This window comes from Xyrauchen texanus, chromosome 12 (assembly GCF_025860055.1).
Source record: "Xyrauchen texanus isolate HMW12.3.18 chromosome 12, RBS_HiC_50CHRs, whole genome shotgun sequence".
NCBI classification, from domain to species: Eukaryota; Metazoa; Chordata; class Actinopteri; order Cypriniformes; family Catostomidae; genus Xyrauchen; species Xyrauchen texanus.
The window spans coordinates 8,287,544-8,311,615 of NC_068287.1; the positions used below are offsets into that span (position 1 = coordinate 8,287,544).

Below are 24,072 nucleotides of genomic sequence, written 5' to 3' on the forward strand. Positions count from 1 at the left end.
GGCTAGCTATAAAGACAAGTAGGGATTCATGACATTGCTAGACGAAGCCGAACGTATGCTGCAAACCATAAAGTAGCCTACATAAACGGTGATGTTTTTTGCGATTTAACTCTCTCACTCTCTCTATTGACATAACATATTCATAATGCAAATGATAATATGCTTTTAAACTCACCTGCTTTAGTTGCTTGAGTAAATCCGGGTGTCTGTCTTTCAGGTGCTTTATTAGGTTTGACGTGTTTCCTCCTTTCGTCAGAAATTTGAGAAGCACCGTTTACAAACAAGTTTTTGCTGATTTATGATGTTTCCCTTTTCATCAGCCTCAAATCCAAAGAATTTCCAAACCTGGCTTTTACCACTTTTCTTTTCTACAAGATTCAGTTGAGCCTCCGCAGCAGCAGCTACTTTGCTTGTCACCATCTTTTGCTTGTTGTGAGCGTTCGGAAGTTCCCAACTCTGCATGGGTAGACCCGGTACTCCGGTACCTTCAGAAATTCTGGTATCGTAAATATATTTTTGTTTGAGTACCAACTTGGTACCGGAGTACTGGTATTTTTGACAACACTAGTAGGGGCTGGACCCTCCATCATGTTGCCATGGTGGAGGATAGATTTTAGATTTTATGGAGGTGGTTCTTTATGTGTGTGTGAGGGTATGCGTGTATATTTGAGAGGTGTATGTCTGTGGGCATGTTAGGTTTCACCCTCATTTGATGACAAGATAAGCAATAATTCCTCATACTTTTGAACATGTTGCATGGGGAAACAATCCTTTTCATTATGTTAAGTATCCTTTTCATTTCTCTATTGTGAATAGGATTTGCAAGATGCTTCTATATTGAAAGTATACTTATAAAGCATATAGTTATGTTAAACTGATTAGACAAGCCACGTTTGAAGCTATTGAAAAATAGCCAATATACTGTATGGGATGGTCCTAAAATGGTTTAGGTCATACTTAGAAGGGAGAGGTTATTATGTGAGTATAGGAGACCATAAGTCTGAGTGGACGTCCATGACATGCGGAGTCCCTCAAGGCTCAATTCTTGCGCCACACCTGTTCAACCTGTATATGCTGCCAATGAGCCAAATAATGAGAAAGAACCAAATTGCTTACCACAGCTATGCAGACGACACACAGATCTACTTAGCCCTATCACCTAACGATTACAGCCCCATTGACTCCCTGTGCCAATGCATTGATGAAGTTAACAGTTGGATGTGCCAAAACTTTCTTCAGTTAAACAAAGACAAAACTGAAGTCATTGCATTTGGAAAAAAAAATGAAGTTCTCAAGGCGAATGCATACCTTGGCGCTGGGGTCAAACAACTAAAAATCAAGTCAGGAATCTTGGTGTGTCTCTACAGTCAGACCTTAGTTTCAGTAGTCATGTCAAAGCAATAACTAAATCAGCATACTATCATCTGAAAAATATTGCAAGAATTAGATGCTTTGTTTCCAGTCAAGACCTAGAGAAACTTGTGCATGCTTTCATCACCAGCAGGGTGGATTATTGTAATGGACTCCTCACTGGCCTTCCCAAAAAGACCATAAGACAGTTGCCGCTCATACAGAACGCTGCTGCCAGGATTCTGAGCAGAACCAGAAAATATGAACATATCACACCAGTCCTCAGGTCTTTACACTGGCTCCCAGTTACATTTAGGATTGATTTTAAAGTATTATTACTGGTATATAAATCACTCAATGGGCTAGGACCTCAATATATTGCAGATATGCTCACTGAATATAAACCCAACAGATCACTCAGATCATTAGGATCACATCAGCTAGAAATACCAAGGGTTCACTCTAAGCAAGGAGAGTCTGCTTTTAGCTATTATGCCAGCCGCAGCTGGAACCAGCTTCCAGAAGAGATCAGATGTACTCCTACAGTAGTCACATTCAAATCCAGACTTAAAACGTATCTGTTTAGCTGTGCATTTACTGAATGAGCACTGTGCCACTGTGTGTCCGACTGTTTGTACTGTATTTTATTTTATTCTAAACTGTTTCAATTATTCTTAATTTTTTATTCTTATTTTAATCTCTTCTATGTAAAGCACTTTGAATTACCATTGTGTATGAAATGTGCTATATAAATAAACTTGCCTTGACTTGCCTTGCCTACGCACATACTGTATTTTCCAGAAAATAAGTCACGTTTTCTTTTTCATCATATGAAAGGTCCTGCAACTTATAGTCCGATGCGACTTATTTATATGTAACTGATGTTGGCCGGTGAAACACACGTGCACCAAAACAGATGAAAACATCAGTCACCAAAACGGTAGAAGCATTTTGAAGTTGCCAATTAAGAACATTTTGCCTTTACAAAGCACTTTATACAACCAGTTTAAGTATTCTGTCATCATAACATTATTGTTCTATCAAACTCTAGACCACTGACAAATGCAACTCCAACATGACTAACACACAGAATCGGATTCGGATCGGGCTCGTTGGACCGAGACCCGATCCGTCTAAAAGCTTCAGTATCGGAGCCAATACCGATCAAGGTATCGGATCAGTGCATCCCTAGTATGAAATCATCTCCATTCATAGACAATTTGTCTATCTGTGGACAGATGAATCTCTAAGTTCGAGACAACATTTTAACCCTTTCCAGCTTTATGCAAAGCAATAATTCTTGATCGTAGGTATTCTGAGATGTCTCTTTTGCAAACCATGTTCCACATCAGCAGATGCTTCTTGTGAATTGCAAACTTAAAATGTAAAAAGTCAAAGTAGCTCTAATCCACACCTCCAAACTTGTTACATTAATCGGATGCCCAGATTTGCCAACTCCTGACTCTAATTAGCTTTTGTTGACATCATCAGCCTGGGTGTTCACATACTTTTTCAAACCTACACTGTGAATATTTTAATGATGTATTCAATATGTACAAGACCAAAACAATAATTTGTGTCTTTAGTTAAATCAGATTGTGTTTGTTCATTATTGTAACGTAGATGAAGTTCAAACCAGATTTTAAGACAAATTTAAAAACAAGTGTGTGTGTGTGTGTGTGTGAGCGTGTATTTATCACTTTGTGGGGACCAAATGTCCCCATAAGGATAGTAAAACCCGAAATTTCTGACCTTGTGGGGACATTTTGTCGGTCCCCATGAGGAAAACAGCTTATAAATCATACTAAATTATGTTTTTTGAAAAGGTAAAAATGCAGAAAGTTTTCTGTGAGGGTTAGGTTTAGGGGTAGAGTTAGGTTTAGGGGATAGAATATAAAGTTTGTACAGTATAAAAACCATTATGTCTATGGAAAGTCCCCATAAAACATGGAAACACAACGTGTGTGTGTGTGTGTGTGTGTGTGTGTGTGTGTGTGTGTGTGTGTGTGTGTGTGTGTGTAGGGCAGTATGGCTGAATGTAAAAAAACACATACCTCGTTCTCCTTACTCTCGTACTTAGAAGCATTCTTTCCTTGACTCTTCCTCCTGAATTTCTTCAGGTCTAACTGCGATTTCTCCAACAAGTCCTGCTTCATCTTATGTTCGGTCTGGTACCTCTTAAACGTGGCCTGTGGACAGACAGTATTTGATCAGTGTCTCTCCGGGACACAGAGATGTGTCTACACGCATCCAGTGTAAGGCTATAGAGATGAGTTTGAATGACCACTGTGCTGGTGCAGACAGAAACAAAGAATGTGACATGAGCCTGCATGATTTTCATTCCCCAAGAAAATGCAGTTTAGAAGCACATTCCCAAAAGGCAAAGATGCAGCATCTCCATATAACCATATATAGACAACAGCATTGGGGAGAAAGTAACTAAAAGTAAAAATGCAATTAACGTAATTGTATTTTTCAGTAGCGTGACAGCAGATGTTTTCAAAATAGTGTAGTTTGTCCAGTAACCAGTTGTAGCTTCAACGTGGCTTCCCCAACACTCACCGTCATGTATTTCACGTCCATTTCCGTTTTCCTCTCTAACTCCACAATAACCTCCCGATGGAAACGTTTAAACTAGGGACAGAGAAAGAACAAAATGTAATTTATGTAACAATAACAAAGAGTGAATAATAAAATATGGGGAGTCGTTGTGGTAGGTGGCCTACATTGATAAACACATATGCAATAAAGAAGATGAGGAAGAAATTAAGTGAGTCGGCAGGCTGTCTGTTGTTGTTGTGTAAGCCAACGTGCTAAAAAAAGGAGATGAGTCAGAGATAGATGCAGGGATACCACATACACTAACTATACCCATCGACCTAATGAACGAGGGCGAGAACGCTTAAATCAACATACCTCATAACAGTAATACATGCCCCATCCCTCTTCTTCATTTCTATTCCAATAATGAGTTATCATCCATTTTATCTTTCTTAAGATATTCAGTAAGATCCCACACTGTCAGCAAGGGCTGTCACGATTTATGAAATTTGGCTGACGTTTAATTGTCAAACAATGTCGATTATGACAATTAGTTGTCATACAAATTGTCACACCTCTTAAAGTAATTTATTCATATTTAACTTGGAATCATATAACAAAATAGGGATGTATGATTTCCTTTAAGGCTTAAAAACTTATTATTTTAAATATCATAATATTGATACATTTTTGTATTTAAAATGTTGTTTTTCAAACCTAGACAAACTAAATAACTATAATAATATAATATATAATATTATGCTATAGTAAAATATTTCTCTCATAAATTCTTCACTTTCGCATGTTATTTTAAAAACTCTTGAGTTTATTTCTCAAGAGGAAAGACCTTTAAGATTCTGTTTTTGTTCATTCTATCATCTCCACAGAAATAGAGTAAGTGAGCATCTCCTCCTCTGAATCACTGCTTGTCATTAACACTGCCTGTATGAACCCCAATGACCAGAACATTTGCCATTACGTGATCATTAAATTAAAGTGAATCCGGAGCACTTTGCGTTTACTATCAAACTCATTGCTTATTTTGCGAGAGATTGGTGTAAATGTCTTCAAACAGTGCATCACAGCACTTCAGAGTAGGGTTGCACCAGCTGTGTCTAAGGCCTCATTTAATTTTTTTTTTATTCGCATCATATGACATTTATCTTTATTGATACAATATTTGTAAACAGAAGTGCTGAAAAGCCCTTCAGTTGATGTTCAAACATTTTTTGTCTCAAGTAACCGTCAGCAGTAATGAATTACATTTCAATTTAAAAACAACTTGTAAAAATAAATATTAAATAGGCCTATAATTAAATATATATACAGGTACTGTATAGTCTATCAGGTATAGGGCTGAAACGATTAGTCGACATTATCGACAACGTCGACAATAAAACAGTGTCGACAACAATTTTCATTGTCGAATAGTCGTTTGATCTCATTTAACGTAACATGAGATCATATGAAACTTTAATGATGACGCGAGAGAGGAGCACAGCAGCTCGTGCCTGACAGAGGAGAGGAAGAAAACACATGTCCAGATGCACTATAAACTTTCCAAACAGCTTCAGGTGATGTAGATCACAAAATATAATGGAATTATGCTAAATAAAGTAATACAGAAGCACTGTCATCATGAAAAACAGCAGAGCCGGATCTGGCATTCCACTTAAGCAAAACCTGCATGTCAGAGCATCTAAAAAGCAAACAACCTGGCATTATATCTTTAATGCATCCTTTATTAAAGTATATAAGGAAGTGCATCATAAACAAACTACAAAAATGGCATTTCTCTGTGTGGTCAGCGCCACGTCTATGAGTTGCGTGAAGGGGGAGAGATTGAAACTGCACCCGACTGAGGCACTCTCCTCATGCATGTTTGCTGTAGCTAGATTAATAATGTGATGATTGCAACGTATTGAATCATAATATACTGTAGCCTATGTGTCACGTGTATCTTATTGTGAAGTAAATTGGCGATACGCAGCTCTATTAAGAATATAGAGTTTGTTTGTTTTTTGTTAAAGATGGATCGAAGTGAAAATAAAGGAGAAAGAGTGTAGTCTTAGCCCATTATACACTGCAACAAAGTTTTTGATAAGTCTTTGATCAAGTTTTTGATCAGCCTTTTTTGGCTTGTTTTCCAAAAAGAATATCTAAAACTCCTTTAATACAACATACATTTACAATAGTAGCTATACTGCAGAAGAAAAACTGTTATTGGAGAATGTTGAATACAATATTTAATATTTAAATATTTTCAAATATCTAAAAACTGCCTGCTTACATTTACCCAAGAAGCAACATATAAGATATTTAGACTTGCTTTTAGAGAATATGTGGAAAACAATGGAAAACAAGACAAAAACTCTTGATTACAATAGGTTGTTTTGCAGTGATTTTTTTTTTACTGAATTTAACCTTTTTTTCTTTGGAATTCAGTGAATGTCATTTAGAGATTTTCAAAAGATGATTTTGTCCTCTTTATTGTTAGTAAGCACGTTTAATACAACCTTTTAAGTCTAGGCACAAGCTGAATTGTCGGTTAAGAGCTAATGATAAATCGTTGCAATAATCAACCGAATAGTTGAATAATCGTTCTAATAATAGTTCGATTAGTCGATTATCGAAATAATCGTTAGTTGCAGCCCTAATGTGGAATACTCCTATTTTAATCACTTCATATTGGCATGTAAATGCTTTAATCGCATATCTTCCACTCTGACCACCATGCACCGTTTTCCAGCAGTGGTGCTACCCCATCTACAGCCCCAAGGAAAAAAAAACATATTTTTCCGAGTTGTGAATGTCCATTTGCCCTCTGAATTAAATGTTGGGGAGATAAGAAGACCATATGCCACAAAATAATGGAAGGAACATACACTCACCTAAAGGATTATTAGGAACACCTGTTCAATTTCCCATTAATGCAATTATCTAATCAACCAATCACATGGCAGTTGCTTCAATGCATTTAGGGGTGTGGTCCTGGTCAAGACAATCTCCTGAACTCCAAACTGAATGTCAGAATGGGAAAGAAAGGTGATTTAAGCAATTTTGAGCGTGGCATGGTTGTTGGTGCCAGACGGGCCGGTCTGAGTATTTCACAATCTGCTCAGTTACTGGGATTTTCACGCACAACCATTTCTAGGGTTTACAAAGAATGGTGTGAAAAGGGAAAAACATCCAGTATGCGGCAGTCCTGTGGGCTGAAAATGCCTTGTTGATGCTAGAGGTCAGAGGAGAATGGGCCGACTGATTCAAGCTGATAGAAGAGCAACTTTGCCTGAAATAACCACTCGTTACAACCGAGGTATGCAGCAAAGCATTTGTGAAGCCACAACACGCACAACCTTGTGGCGGATGGGCTACAACAGCAGAAGACCCCACCGGGTACCACTCATCTCCACTACAAATAGGAAAAAGAGGCTACAATTTGCAAGAGCTCACCAAAATTGGACAGTTGAAGACTGGAAAAATGTTGCCTGGTCTGATGAGTCTCGATTTCTGTTGAGACATTCAGATGGTAGAGTCAGAATTTGGCGTAAACAGAATGAGAACATGGATCCATCATGCCTTGTTACCACTGTGCAGGCTGGTGGTGGTGGTGGTGTAATGGTGTGGGGGATGTTTTCTTGGCACACTTTAGGCCCCTTAGTGCCAATTGGGCATCGTTTAAATGCCACAGCCTACCTGAGCATTGTTTCTGACCCTGTACATCCCTTTATGGCCACCATGTACCCATCCTCTGATGGCTACTTCCAGCAGAATAATGCACCATGTCACAAACCTCGAATCATTTCAAATTGGTTTCTTGAACATGACAATGAGTTCACTGTACTAAAATGGCCCCCACAGTCACCAGATCTCAACCCAATAGAGCATCTTTGGGATGTAGTGGAACGGGAGCTTCGTGCCCTGGATGTGCATCCCACAAATCTCCATCAACTGCAAGATGCTATCCTATCAATATGGGCCAACATTTCTAAAGAATGCTTTCAGCACCTTGTTGAATCAATGCCACGTAGAATTAAGGCAGTTCTGAAGGCGAAAGGGGGTCAAACACAGTATTAGTATGGTGTTCCTAATAATCCTTTAGGTGAGTGTATGTTTGAGATGTCATGAGTTTGTGCTCATTGGCGAAACACAACTATATCCAATGCATGTAATCCAATTCACACAAATGACTCTTATTTGAGTGAATCAAAACAGAGCAACCAGTGTAGTACGACAAACAAATGACTCCTATGAACCAAATCATCCGTTGTAGGCGAAAATTACTTCTATGAAGTGCCTCTCTTACTAAATATTCGAAAACACTCACAGAATAATTTTCCTTATGCCAAGCTGTATTAAAGAGACATTATTTTTAATTTATAAAAAAACATTAAAACAATACATTTCTCAGTAAAAAAAATCTGAGTAATGGTTAGTAGCATGTAAACGGGATTGAAATGGTTGGCCCAAATCATGTAAACATCTTAATCTAATTATACCTAATGTTGGTGTACATGTAAACTGAGCCAATGTCAGGTGGAGTTTCGCCAAACTTGCCAGGTTGTGTATCCAATGCACAACGGTGAAGGTTCAGGAAAAAAAATTAAATAAATGCGAGAACAGTACAACTCTGTTAAAAAAACAATGGCTCGAGATCATGGACAGTGTGCTGAGACATCGTCCTGCTGTTAGTGGAGAGACAACTCTGAGGAGGACTGGGCGCTCCGAACTGAGGGTGGCAGCCCAAACGATTCTTCCGCATCAGATGCCGGAACACTCTCCGATGCAGCGGTGAGCTCATCATCCAGCTCGGGGGGATCAAGGGGATAAGCAGACTGGCCGTGATGTGAGCCGCTGTCACCCTGAGCCCCGGCAGAAGTCAACGAGTGTGTCGGGGGGTGGGTGGTTCGTAGGGATGTACCCGGCGAAACAGAGCCCGCTGCCTCTATCGCCAGCCGGGTCGGAGTGGCGTTCCTTTTTAGGAAGGAAAGCTGTGACTGCAACGTTGCCATGGTAAGGTTCTCGCAGTGAGAACAAGAACCATCCGCAAACGCTACCTCAGTGTGATCGTGGCCCAGACACACGAGGCAGTGCCTGTGACCGTCAGGTGCGGAGAGAACTCGACCGCATCCAGGAACTACACGGGCGGAAGGACATCTTTATCAAGACGTGTCCTGAAAAGGACATTCAACACCACTGTGTATAGCTCTTTTAGAGAAATAAAGCTGATATGCACCATAGATCCAACAGCATATGCTCTTGCAGAGATGAAGTGAAAAGTCTCGTGAATGCAGCTCGCTGATCACACAACCGCTCGACTCCGAAGGAAAATTCTGAAGGGACAGATGCATTTCCCTCCCTTTATACCCGTATGTCCGGGGGCGGAACATGCAAATTCTGTCGGCCAATTTCTCATTGGTCTTTTCTCAAGTTCAGAGATGCGCGAGGCTCTCAAGAGAGACCTCTAGTGTCGCTTCCTTGACACAACGTTGAAGTGAGTGACAGAAGGGGAACAGTATCTAAAGTGTGTGAACCTGAGAAAAATAAACTCTGACCTTGAACCTGTTTTGTTGTCTCCTGACTGCTCCAATGCCCATGAACTCTATTTTATCACAGATATAAACTCAATATTCTAGATAACTAGATAATATGATACATCAGCTTGAGCTTCGCCCTTGCTTGTGAAATGGGCGGGGTGTGTGAAGTTGGCACCAGGAAAGTGTAGTAAGGGTGGGTTTTAAGGCAACGCTGCAGAACTATTGGCTCGATGATGGGAACCCAGATCGATTTTGGTCTTGTGGCTCGCGGTCCAAGGCTATTGGACACGGCTGACAAGATGGTAGCCCTGGCTCACACTGGCCCGATAGTGGAAAAGCGGCTAGTGACATCAGGCGATACGCAGAGGAAAGTGCAATGTTTAGATCGGTTATATGCTATATGTTTTTTACATAATGCTATCTAGGGATGGGTATTGCTACAGATTTCCAGATTCGATTCACAAGCTCTCGATTCAATTAAATTCCAATTTGGATACAATTCCATTTTATATTGATTCATGTGGGTATGTTTCAGTTATAATATCCCTTTTGCTTACATATGAAATACATTTTCTCCCAGCTAATGCTGTTATTTATACAGGGGACCTTCTTACATTTAAGCATCGTTTTGGGTGGAAAATCTGTGGAATTCTGCAAAACAGATATAAACATGAAAAATATATTAAACTGAGCTGAGAGAACCAAAACATTTAATACATTTTGGCAGGGAGGAGGTCAGGGCCGGGTCGTGATGCTGCAGACCCGGCCCCTAATCAGGCTAATCAAGCCCTCGAGAGGGATTAAGGCAACCGGAGGCAGCAGTTTGAGAGAGAGAGAGAGAGAGAGAGAGAGTGAGTTATGGGCAGCTGCCCTGTAAATGTTATTTATATTGTTAAGCCGATTCTCTCCTCCTCCTTTTCCTTTTACCTTGTTACATAAATAAACACAAAAGGGGTGGGGGATGTGTAAATGTTAATGAATGAAGAGTGTTACAAATAGTTTTCTGCAGAGTACACATAAAGGAAAAAACTCTTTAAAAATGGACTTCTGTTACATTGTCTGTTTTTGGCAGATGATCGAGCATGTGAGCGTTGCATTAGCAGGAACAACCGTGTCATCATCAGGCGCTGGGCTCAGGTGTATGAGCGAGCATGTTCAAACCTGCTCTCACACACAGTAGGTGTGTCCAGCTTATTCCTCTACTCGTACTCTGTGTATTTAAATATAACTGCATGAAAATAAATAGGAAATAGAGCTGCATTCACAAAGTTTATGGAAAATGATATCTTTGATATATGATAATGGTGTTAAATTGCAGATAGTGATCATTTGTTTGGGTGTATGAGTGTACAGTCAGCTTTAGGGTGTGTTTACAGAAAGTAAACAAACAAACACACACACACACACACACACACACACACGCATGCACACAACAGACAAACTCACATTCTCCTCCAGTTCTAGATTGACTTTCTGTTGGACGTCTGAGATCTCCATAAGAACAACCCCTAAGGAGAGAGAGAAATAAAATTAGGCTCTCACACCAATACAAAGGGCATTAACACATCCATTGTTTTTATTATAATAATCCAGATAATTCCCCTGACTAATAAAGCCCCACAAGGCCTTGTTTTCCAAGAACAGTCATGCCTCGGAGCAGCTACTGTAATTAAAACACGCTCTGCCAGCATGGATCCTCAGCTCCTACTCGTTGCAATCAAATGAGGATTAAAATGCAAAAGCTAAAACGTACATCAGAGCAATTTATAAAAAGAATACACCCACCACACACTTAGTCAACACTTATTCGAGAGCTGATTCTCAAACATCCTTAAGAAATGGATTTGATGGTTAGACAGAGGACAGGACAGACACCGAGTTCCTGCTTGGCTTTAACGAGAGCTAATTCACTCTGACATCTGCAGAAAGATTTTATCCCTGCCCAAGGGATTGGTGCATGCCGATATGAAATGAGAAAATAACAGCATTTTCCATAAAACAATATTGAAGTCTCTCTCTCTTCTATCATCTGTCGGTGTGACTTCTCAGGTCACTCTCCCACAACATGTACATGTAACTAGCACCAGAGTGAAAATAAAACAAAGAAATGACAGAGTTGGTGAACAAAGAATCTCACTTCATTACACACTCTTCATTAACGTCAAAGCATAAATTAAGAAACTTTCAAAAAGCATCTTGTGCGCTTCAATGGAAGCAAGGAAATCTGACTTTTTGTATAAAGCAGTTGGGCCAATGCTGTGATGCTAATTTTTTTGTCCAGATTTTTCAAGTTATTAAAAAAATACATAAAAAATACAATTCAAACAAAATAATTATTAAAAAATAATATTTTATGGGGCTGAAGTGGTGTAACTTTCCATAAACAGTAATAAATAAATACATTTAGTAATTAAAGTCTCATTAAAAGCTAAAATTATTCAAAAAGTTTTATTCATATAATTCATATTTTAAAACCTTGTCCACCAAATCAAAGTCAAGTGGTGTAACCAACAAGCAAGTTGCCATTTTGTTGTCATGTGACCCCAGAAAAGATCCCTATAGACCCTGTTTCCACTTGGTATTAAGATGCGTCTCGGGTGATTCCACATGTGGTGAGGAAAGACACGTCGCCGTTTACACCTGGTCACTTAAATGCATCTCTTGTGACCACTTGTGTTCAGATTTGGAGGAGAGGGTCTATGTTTTATGATGAAATACATCAAACACTATGCCAGTGTGTTCCTGCATGATATTAAAGCACAACAACGTCAGAAACTGCACGCTGTTTTTCACAGATACGTTGAAATTTTGTCCTAGCACATACGCAACATGTCAAGCAGAAATATCTGTTATTTTAGGCCACACTCTCTAGCCAATGGCTGTCGGAGACACAGAACAACCTACTCGACAGACTTCAGTCTGGCTTCAAAAAAGGACACTCAACAGAGACTGCCCTCATTTCCGTTGCTGAAACCCTGTGACTGGCGAGAGCTAACTTCAAATCATCTGTCCTCATGCTTCTTAACCAGTCTGCTGCTTTCAACATTGTACCACCCGTCCACCCTCTCCGACCTGGCACCACAGGAATGGATGGTTTGAGTCATACCTCACAGGCAGATCCTTCAAGGTGTCCAAGTCACTCCAGTTAACCACTGGTGTTCCCCAGGGATCAGTGTTTGGACCCCTCCTCTTCTTGATCTACACTACATCACTCAGACTGATCGTCACTCAGACTGAAAGGCACATGGCTTTTCCTACCACTGTTACGCAGATGATACAGAGCTTTACCTGTCATTCCAGCCTGACAACCCCACTGTCTCTGCTCATATCTCTGCCTGCCTCTCAGATATCTCGGCCTGGATAAAGGAACGGCATCTCCAGGTCAACCTTGCCAACTCATCTGTTGACCACAACCTCACCATTAATCTTGGTTTAATTTGATCTTGAGCACAAACGCAACATGTCAAGCAGAATTAATCCATTATTTTAGTAGATTACCTATTTTAGAGCTTCAGGTGTTCGTGCATCAAATCTGTGTTGATATCAGACACATTGAAGAAGATCTGTGAAGCTCTTGTGATTGTGTATGTATCCACTTTTTAAATGTTCCGATCGGACGGTTATTTCCTTTTAAAGCTGTTCTTAACCGGCAAAGTTTAATCTCTTGTTTAAGCGCAGCAGTTGACAGACAGGTAAGGAATGGCACATCATTGATGCCAGGATGCATACAGGACGGATTAGCATTTACACCATAAATGTGATGTGGTCACATGAGTTTTTGATCACATTCATATAAGGTTTTTGTGATCTGATCAAAAAATATTTTAGACCCTGTTTAGACCTGTATTTAATGCAGTCAACTAGGGCTGCAATTAATGATTATTTTGATAATCGATTAAACTAACGATTATTAGACCGAATATTCAGCGATTATTGCAACGATTAATCATTAGCTCTTAACCGATTATTCTGCTTGTGTCCCGACTTAAAAGGTTGAATTAAATGTGCTTACTGACAGAGGAAAACAATTTTCTTTTAAAAATACCTCTAAATGACATTCACTGAATTAATGGAAGGAAAAAATAGTTTTTATAAGTTTAATTCAGTAAAGAAATTCACTGCAGAACAATCCTACTGTTATCAAGTGTTTTTGCATTTAAAAATGTCTAAAAATCCTTAAAAAAGATACATTTACTTGAGCAGCATATAAGATATTTAGACTTGCTTTAAGAGAATGTATATTAAATATACAGTAAGTGTATTTTGTATATAAGTGTATTTTTGACTTGGTTATACTTCTGTGAGTGCAGCAAATACAAAATATACTTATATTCAAGGTCTATTCTCTAAAAGCAAGTATTAATATCTTATATGCTGCTTCTCAGGTGAATTCGTCTTTTTCTTAAAGGATTTTTAGATATTTTAAAATATTTGTATTTTTAATATTATATTCAACATTCTTAGATAACAATTTTTTATTCTGCAGTATAGTTTCTAAAAAATGTTACATTGTTTTAAAAGAGTTTTACATATATAAGAAAACAAGTCAAAAGAAAAACAAATCAAAAAACTTTTGTTGCAATGTATAATGGGAAGAAGACTTCCTCTCTCTTTTTCTGTTCACTTTAATCCATCTTTCACACAAAAAACAAACTCTCTCTTATTAATAAGCTGTGTATTGCCAATTTTTTCCCGATAAGAAATGTACAGTGAAATATATTATGATTCAATAAGTAGCGAGTCAATACATTATAATCTAGCTGCATTAAGTGTGTGCACTCGAGGGACGAGTGTCCACGTGACAGAATGTACATCAGCCGGATGCAGTTTCAGTCTCTCCCCCTTTGATCGGAACAATCATCGAAGAGGTGCTGACTGCACAGAAAAATGCCAGTTTCGGAGTTTGTAGTTATTTACATGATTTGCTTCTGTATTATTAGAACTTAAATAAAGCTATAACGCATTAAAACTGCATTTAAGATGAAACGTCGGGGTGTTTCCTTTAAAGACGTTCGACACGCAAGTTTTCTTCAGTGGAGTGGCAGCTCCAGCTCCACTTATTCCACAACGAGAGTGCTTCTGTATTTACTTATTTGGTATTTTTGTATAATTCCCCTCATACTTTGCGATCTACATCACCTGAAGTTGTTTTTAGAATGCATCTGGACTGTGAGCTGCGTAATTATTCCTCTCCTCAGTCAGAAGTGAACTGCAGTGCTGCTCTCATCATTAGAGTTTAGTTATCTCATGTTACATTAAATGAGATCAAACGACTATTGGACAACAACATTTTTTTGTCGACAATTTTTTATTGTCAACGTTGTTGAATAACCGTTTGAGCCCTACTGTCAACGTGATCGGATCACCTGAAACACATCTTAATACAGGTGGAAATGGGGTCTTAGATCATCGTGGCTGTGTTTGATGTTAAAAAATATATATAATATTTTGAAATTTTTATGAATTTCTTTTTGTTGGGGTCAAATGGTGTAACCCTAAGAAAAGTTATTGAAATTTGTGACTCAAAACAATCATCATACTTATAAAAAAAAGATATGTTTTTACCTTGATTTTTTTTTTTAATTAATGTTTATGACGTATTAGTGTACATTAACATGCATTCAAGGTGCAATAAAAATATTTTAATATCCTTTAGTCTTGATGTTACACCACTTTTTTAAAAGTCATTCAATTCTCTTTTATTTTTTTGTAGAAAATGCTATACATATAAAAAAATTTGAAACCAATATTGAAACAAATATTACATTTCTACGAATGTGATGCAAGTGTTTTGAACTAGATTTTGAAAAGATTTCTTATTTTAACAATCTCGGACAACCTTATTTGTCCCAGTTAACCTTGTCAAAGTCACAAAATTGCTAAAAAAGATTATACCAGATTTAAATGGGATTGTAAATGGGATTAGCTATTCTACGCTAATGTGCTGAGACGATCAATGCAAATGGTAAACGCCCCCGACTGTGCATTAAAAACAAAGTTCATACACTTTTCTGCACATCTGTAACGATACACAAGTGAGAAAACTCCTGGATAGTGACAAAGACTTATCATTTTCTTCAGAAGAGGAACGGGACTCCGATGAACATTTGTATTTTGAAGAGAGACTTGATCCAGCCGAGGATACAATTTTGGATGAGTAAGTAATTTAGTTTTCATTAGTTGACATGCTATTTTCTATAAACATGTACATATTTTACTAGTGGGACTGTTTCCAGACTTGCCAGCCAGGATTCAGAGTATTGACATTTGAAATATGTCCTAATAAGCAAGTTTTAGTTACATTTAAATGCTGTTTCGGCTAAAGCAGGTATTTCAATTGTATGCTGTATGATATAAATATGATATGTAATATGATATAAAAATAATATGAATGTTTAGATTATATTTTATCTAGTGTTTATAATGCCTCATTATCATCAACAATTATCATCAAAATTATCTTGCAAATATCTGTTCGGGTTAAATGAGTAAAATGCACTTTAAATATGCCCATATTAGAAAATCAGCATCTTATAATGATTTCTGAAGGATCATGTGACACTGAAGACTGCAGTAATGATACTGAAAATTCAGCTTTGATCACAAATTGCATTTTACAATATATTCAAATAGAAAACTGTTCAAATTAGTTCACAATATCAATATTTTTACTCTATTTTGGATTAAAAAAAATGCAGCCTTGGTGAGCAGAAGATACTTCTTTTATTTTAAGTCTTTATGTAAAGAAAATGTATAGTCCGATTACTTCATTTAACTTAAAAATGTATTTTGATCATTAAGTCTCCTCTTGTCACATTATACCTGGCTTCTACCTCAATAACTGCTATGTCCACAGAACACTATTTCATAGTATGTTATGTTTACATTTAGCATTTTAGAAAGTGTCATTTTTTTGCACTACTCGATTACAAATTTGTACTGGTCGGCGCTGCACTGTCTCTCACTGTGCCTATTGTCCTGTTCCTTTTAGACATTTATTGTACTGTCCTGTACTTTTTGCACACGTTTGGATGTGCAATTTATGTAGAAATGTTATTTAGTCTGTGTAGTCTCATGTGGTTCTGTGTTTGTCTTATGTTGTTTTATGTTGCACCATGGTCCTGGAGGAACGTTGTCTCGTTTCGCTGTGTACTGTACTAACTGTATATGGTTGAACGACAATAAAAACCACTTGACTTGACTCCTCACATTCATTCTCTTTCTGTCATATTTCTCATTGATAGGCCCAGGGGAGGGGTATTTGTCTCCTCAGGTGTGAATTACAATCAATATTCATGCCTCCTCGCATATGACCTTTCTAACACTAAAAGTGTCTTACAAAAGATAAATTACTATATTGTTTTGTATGAATGAGTGATCAGGATGGTTGTCACATCATTTTGTAACACAAACTCAAGGCTACAAGATCCAGTTCTCAAAAGGCTTGTGGACAAATGTTGAGTATGTGTTATATGGCTTTATTTCAATGACATACAATTGTTGTTTTTTAAAAAAAAACCATGCATAAAATTTTATTTTCTCAAAAAATACAAACATATACACACATATTATTGTAACCCAGCTTGTGTTGAATACAGTGTTATCAGACTTTAGCCATTAATATGTTTTTAAGCAACTGAAAAAGCACAAATGTCAAGGCATGTCAAAACATCTCCAGGGCCCAAAACACCCTCAGACACCAGAGGATTAATAGACTGTGTTATGAATTTCTGCCTCAGAGCAAAAAGGTCAATGTGAGGCCATGTGAATAAGAGAAGGGGCGGAGGGGTCCTTGCACTTTCTACAAGATATCCAGAACATCAAGCCTGCCTCGGTCCCACGTCTCATGAGTCACAAGGCCACATGACATCAGCAGGTGTTGGTTCCCTCCTCTGCATCTGCTGACCCACTTTAACTTTATCTGCTTTCTGACCCTAATTCAGCCTGGATGTCTTATCAACGGCTTCAGTCAAGGCATGTGAGTTTGTTTATGTGTGTCTGCGGCAATGCCATAAAAAAGATTAGGCAAAGTAAAGGGTAAACCATCCTATCCGGAGCTGTGTCTCTGGTTGTTTTCTGGGCCAGTGTTCAGGAAATACATGCGATGGATTGCTGTAAATATCTCTCACTCACTCACTTTTGTGATCTTATTTCTCTGTTTGTATTGTCCCATTCGTCAAGTAAAATGACTATATGATAACTGAGCCAGCCAAAATTGTCTTTACTGGCTGTACGGCTCCTTCCACCATAACCTCTCCCATTCACTTCTCTTCTATGGTTTCAGCATCCCTTCTATTCACTAATTACTTCCCTTGATGTAAACAAATGCCCTTTGCTCAACATTAACTTAATAACTTGATAGTGTCTGTCCTCTTACCTCTAGGCCAGCACGTGCCACACCCTCTAGCCTCTGGCTATCGGAGACACATAACAACTTACTCAACGGACATAAGTCTGTACTTTTCAACATTTTTACCTTGTTTTACTCACATGAAAATGTTTTTAAAGTTTTCAGCCTACATTTTGTCCTTCAGTCACGTGTTTCCCAGCAAGACGTGATGCAATCATATGCTGACTTACTTTTATGTTGTTGTTCTTGGCTGATACCTTTAACAAATTCTTTAAAAAAAGCGCAGTTCACCCAAAAATGAAATTTCTGTAAGCTAAATAAAATACTCGCCCTCAAGCTCATATGAATTTCTCTCTACCAAGGAACACTAAAGGAGATATAAGGCAGAATAGTCAATATTCACTGTCACTGCATCTTTTTTCCATTGAGTTAACGTGAATGGTGACTGAAACTCTCCCTAACATCTCCTTTTGAGTTCCACAGAGGAAAGAAAGTCAAACAAGTATGCAACATCATGAAGGCAAGTACTGATGACAGAATTACATTTTTGGATGAACTATCCATTAAAGAGTTCAAATCAGTTCTCACCAGTTACATTAAAAATGGCTGTTTAGTGTTGACAAAATACATTGAACATTTTTGCAGATTAAATCCTGAGAGAGAACCTTGCTGCTCAGTTATGATGTATATGGAAAACAGATAATATATATATTAAAGATATATACTATACACTCACCTAAAGGATTATTAGGAACACCATACTAATACTGTGTTTGACCCCCTTTCGCCTTCAGAACTGCCTTAATTCTACGTGGCATTGATTCAACAAGGTGCCGAAAGCACTCTTTAGAAATGTTGGCCCATATTGATAGGATAGCATCTTGCAGTTGATGGAGATTTGTGGGATGCACATCCAGGGCACGAAGCTCCCGTTCCACCACATCCAAAAGATGCTCTATTGGGTTGAGATCTGGTGACTGTGGGGGCCATTTTAGTACAGTGAACTCATTGTCATGTTCAAGAAACCAATTTGAAATGATTCGAGCTTTGTGACATGGTGCATTATCCTGCTGGAAGTAGCCATCAGAGGAAGGGTACATGGTGGCCATAAAGGGATGGACATGGTCAGAAACAATGCTCAGGTAGGCCGTGGCATTTAAACGATGCCCAATTGGCACTAAGGGGCCTAAAGTGTGCCAAGAAAACATCCCCCACACCATTACACCACCACCACCACCAGCCTGCACAGTGGTAACAAGGCATGATGGATCCATGTTCTCATTCTGTTTATGCCAAATTCTGACTCTACCATCGGATTGATCCAAGATGGCGGCGCGGTAGCACGCAGCGGCCACTCCGGATCCACAATGGTGCTATTTTTGTTAAAAAAGCCCGACTTTTGCAACACATGGACATCGGAGCAACCGGTATTCGTGTCTACCATCGCCAGACACTACTGAAATATAAGACTCATGCAAAAACCAAGCTGCATGATGACCTGGAGGAGGCGCTACGCGTACTCGGCTTGCTGCGGAGACCAGGCCTCCAGCCCTCGGCGTCGCCTGATGCCGGTGGCCGGGGGAGAGGACGTCGTAAGCAGTGTCGCGAAAGCGAAGCGGAAAGAGGGCGGGGTCCATGCTAGGCTAAAACAAACCCTAGCCGGCTGGCTCTCCGTCTATCCTGCTCTCAAATGTTTGCTCCTGGACAATAAACTGGACTATATCTGACTCCAGCAGGCTACGTAGCGTGAGTTTAGAGACTGCTGCGTCTTTGTTTTCACGGAGATGTGGCTCAGCGACAGAGTTCGGATGCCGCCATTCAGCTAGACGGGCTCGCCTCGTTTCGTGCCGACAGAAATACAGCTCTCTGCGGTAAGACTCAGCGGTGGTGGCTTGTGTGTTTACATCAACACGGAATGGTGCAAGAACTCTATGCTAGTCTCTAGTTACTGTTCATCGCTGTTGGAGCTTGTGACTGTTAGATGCAGACCTTTTTATCTACCACGGAATTCACCACTGTTTGCATAACCGAGTTTACATTCCCCAGCCTAACGCTAAGGAAGCGCTCTGTGACCTGTATGGGGCTATAAGCTTAACTGCAGAACGCTCACCCCGACGGACTGTTTATTGTCGCGGAGATTTCAACCATGCAAATCTCAAGACAGTGCTCCCTAAATTCCATCAGTATGTGGACTTTGCAACGAGAGGGCTGAACGCGCTTGATCTTGTTTACACAAACATCCCAGGCGCATACCGGCGGAGCCCCGCCCCCACCTCGGCTACTCAGACCACATCTCTGTTATGTTAATTCCAGCATACAGACCGCTTGTCAGACGCACAAAACCGCTTCAGAAGCAGGTGAAAACCTGGCCAGCAGGAGCCATCTCTGCTCTTCAGGACTGTTTTGAGTGTACTGACTGGCACATGTTCAGGGAGGCTGCAACATATGGCGATTCTACCAACTTGGAGGAATACACAGCATCAGTGACCAGCTACATCAGCAAGTGCATTGATGATGTCACTTTCTCCAAGACCATCACCACACGCCCAACCAGAAGCCGTGGATGACTGCGGAGGTGTGCACGCTGCTGAGGTCCGAGACTCCGCCTTCAGAGCAGGCGATAAGGTAGCCCTAAGAACAGCTAGGGCCAAACTGTCACGGGCAATCAGAGAGGCAAAGCGCGCACACGCCCAGAGAATCCACAGTCACTTCCAGGACAGCGGTGACACGCGGCGCATGTGGCAGGGCATCCAGGCCATCACCAACTACAGGACAACATCAGTTGCCTGTGACAAAGATGCCTCCCTTCCAGATGCGCTGAACGACTTCTACGCTCGGTTTGAAGTGCAGAACGACGTGATGGCGAGGAAGTCCACCCCTCCTCCCAACGACCAGGTGCTCTGTCTTACCACGGCAGATGTGAGGAAATCTCTATGTAGAGTCAACCCACGGAAGGCTGCTGGACCAGACAACATTCCTGGCAGAATGCTCAGAGGATGTGCAGACCAGCTAGCAGATGTTCTTACCGACATCTTCAACATCTCTCTGAGCAGCGCCGTCGTTCCAACGTGCTTCAAGGCCACCACCATCATCCCCATGCCAAAGAAGTCTTCAGTGTCCTGCCTCAACGACTACCGTCCCGTCGCACTTACACCCATCATCATGAAGTGCTTCGAGAGCCTCGTCATGAGGCAGATTAAGACCCAGCTGCCCCCCTCACTAAACCCACTGCAGTTTGCGTGATCGTTCAAACCGTTCAACGGATCGATGCCATCACCACAACCCTCCATCTGGCCCTCACCCACCTAGACAATAAGGACTCATACGTTCGAATGCTGTTCATAGATTTCAGCTCAGCATTCAACACAATCATTCCCCAGCACCTGATTGGAAAGCTGAACCTGCTGGGCCTGGACACCTCCCTCTGCAACTGGATCCTGGACTTCCTGACTGGGAGACCTCAGTCAGTCCGGATCGGGAACAGCATCTCCACCACCACCACACTGAGCACTGGGGCCCCCAGGGCTGTGTGCTCAGTCCACTGCTGTTCACTCTGCTGACTCACGACTGTGCAGCAATGCACAGCTCGAATCACATCATCAAGTTCGCCGATGACACGACCGTGGTGGGTCTCATCAGCAAGAACGACGAGTCAGCATACAGAGAGGAGGTGCAGCGGCTGACGAACTGGTGTAGAGCCAACAACCTGTCCCTGAATGTCGACAAAACAAAAGAGATGGTTGTTGACTTTAGGAGAGCACAAGGTGAACACACTCCGCTGAACATCGACGGCTCCTCTGTGGAGATCGTCAAGAGCACCAAATTCCTTGGTGTTCACTTGGCGGAGAACCTCACCTGGTCCCTCAACACCAGCTCTATCACCAAGAAAGCCCAGCAGCGTCTCTACTTTCTTCGAAGGCTGAGGAAAGCACATCTCCCAACCCCCATCCTCACTACATTCTATAGAGGGACTATTGAGAGCATCCTGAGCAGCTGCATCACTGCCTGGTTTGGGACTTGCACCGCTTCGGACCGCAAAGCCCTGCAGAGGATAGTGAGGACAGCTGAGAAGATCATTGGGGTCTCTCTTCCCTCCATCAAAGACATTTACAAAAAACACTGTATCCGCAAAGCAACCAGCATTGTGGATGACCCCACACACCCCTCACACAAACTCTTTACCCTCCTCCCGTCTGGCAAGAGGTACCGAAGCATTCGGGCCCTCACGGCCAGACTGTGTAACAGCTTCTTCCCCAAGCCATCAGACTCCTCAATACTCAGAGACTGGTTTGACACACACGTGTCCTGAGTTGCACTTTAATTACTGTCACTTTATAACTGTCTGCTACCTCAATAACTGCTATGTGCATAGAACATTATCTCATAGTATGTTATGTTTACATTTTAGAAACTGTCATCTTTTTGCACTACTGAGTACTGGTCGGCGCTGCACTGTCTATTATCCTGTTCATTGTCAGAAATTTGTTGTACTGTCCTGTACTTTTTGCACATGTTTGCACGTGCACTTTATATAGGTATATGTAGGTTTTTTTATATAGGTATTTTATTTCGTTGTGTTGTCTCATGTGGTCCTGTGTTGGTCCTTTGTTGTTTTTATGTAGCACCATGGTCCTGGAGGAACGTTGTCTCGTTTTGCTGTGTACTGTACTAACTGTATATGGTTGAAACGACAATAAAAACCACTTGACTTGACTTGACTTGAATGTCTCAACAGAAATCGAGACTCATCAGACCAGGCAACATTTTTCCAGTCTTCAACTGTCCAATTTTGGTGAGCTCTTGCAAATTGTAGCCTCTTTTTCCTATTTGTAGTGGAGATGAGTGGTACCCGGTGGGGTCTTCTGCTGTTGTAGCCCATCCGCCTCAAGGTTGTGCGTGTTGTGGCTTCACAAATGCTTTGCTGCATACCTCGGTTGTAACGAGTGGTTATTTCAGGCAAAGTTGCTCTTCTATCAGCTGGAATCAGTCGGCCCATTCTCCTCTGACCTCTAGCATCAACAAGGCATTTTCGCCCACAGGACTGCCGCATACTGGATGTTTTTCCCTTTTCACACCATTCTTTGTAAACCCTAGAAATGGTTGTGTGTGAAAATCCCAGTAACTGAGCAGATTTTGAAATACTCAGACCGGCCCGTCTGGCACCAACAACCATGCCATGCTCAAAATTGCTTAAATCACATTTCTTTCCCATTCTGACATTCAGTTTGGAGTTCAGGAGATTGTCTTGACCAGGACCACACCCCTAAATGCATTGAAGCAACTGCCATGTGATTGGTTGATTAGATAATTGCATTAATGAGAAATTGAACAGGTGTTCCTAATAATCCTTTAGGTGAGTGTATATTTCCATATTATGCATTTAATTAATATTATAGCATTAATATTTTTATTATGTACATTATTACATGCTTATTAAAATTGACTGATTCACAGTGCACAGAAAATACCTGTATACATCAGGCAGAACTCTAGAAAGATGGAGATGAGAGAGGTAACAGGTGTTTAAGTGTTTCTCTTCATCCTGCAGCTGTAGTTCTGGTAGCTTTACACAAATAATTTTTGCTGTTTCTTGTCAAAGGTGCTGTATTATTATGGAGCAACATGATGTCACAAGGCAAAACTAGATTGTGCCAACGTTGTGTGCGCTTGTGATGTAGCCTTGTTGACTATAAACAGGAGTGATAGTTTTATCACATCACTTGCTCACAGAGACGTGGTATAATGCCATTTGCATGTTGAACTTACAAGCTTATGAAGGTTTATCAAGGTTGTTCACACAACCTTTCTGTTAATAATGCCGTGGTTTTCCCAAGTTTTGTCTGGTTCCACTTGACATAAGGCACAAATAAACTTGAGAAATATTTATAATAAATAATGCTGTGGTTTTCCCAAGTTTTGTCTGGTTTCACTTGACATAAGGCACAAATAAACTTGAAGAATATTTATAATAATACAAATATTGGTCAACAATATATCAAACTGAAATGTGAAATTTAGCATTATGGTAAAAATGATTTAAAACCAAGTTTCTGTTTTTTTTACTTAGACTACTGGCAAGTTCCAAATAAAGAGAAAATGATATAAGAGGAAGTATTTAATTCACTGACTGACTTACCCAAAAATAAGCAGTACAATATAGTTATTTCATATAGTAACCCATTTTTATTGCAATAAAACATGATTTAAAAACAACAATACATTTGCCCTACATAATGAAATTTGTATATATTTTTAAATAGCCTCAAACAAATTTTCAAGGAACTCGTGACCTAA

At 40.0% G+C, this 24,072-nt stretch overlaps 1 protein-coding gene across 1 annotated transcript in view; it reads right to left on the minus strand.

The window, feature by feature from the left end:
• baiap2l1b (BAR/IMD domain containing adaptor protein 2 like 1b) overlaps positions 1-24,072 on the minus strand; it is a 110,845-nt gene that overhangs the window by 47,918 nt on the left and 38,855 nt on the right. Inside the window, exons 4-6 of the mRNA XM_052140029.1 lie at positions 10,875-10,936; positions 3,913-3,984; positions 3,405-3,539 (exon numbers count right to left, since the gene is read on the minus strand). Coding sequence (XP_051995989.1) covers positions 3,405-3,539; positions 3,913-3,984; positions 10,875-10,936 — 269 coding nt within the window. The remainder of the gene's footprint in view (positions 1-3,404; positions 3,540-3,912; positions 3,985-10,874; positions 10,937-24,072) is intronic.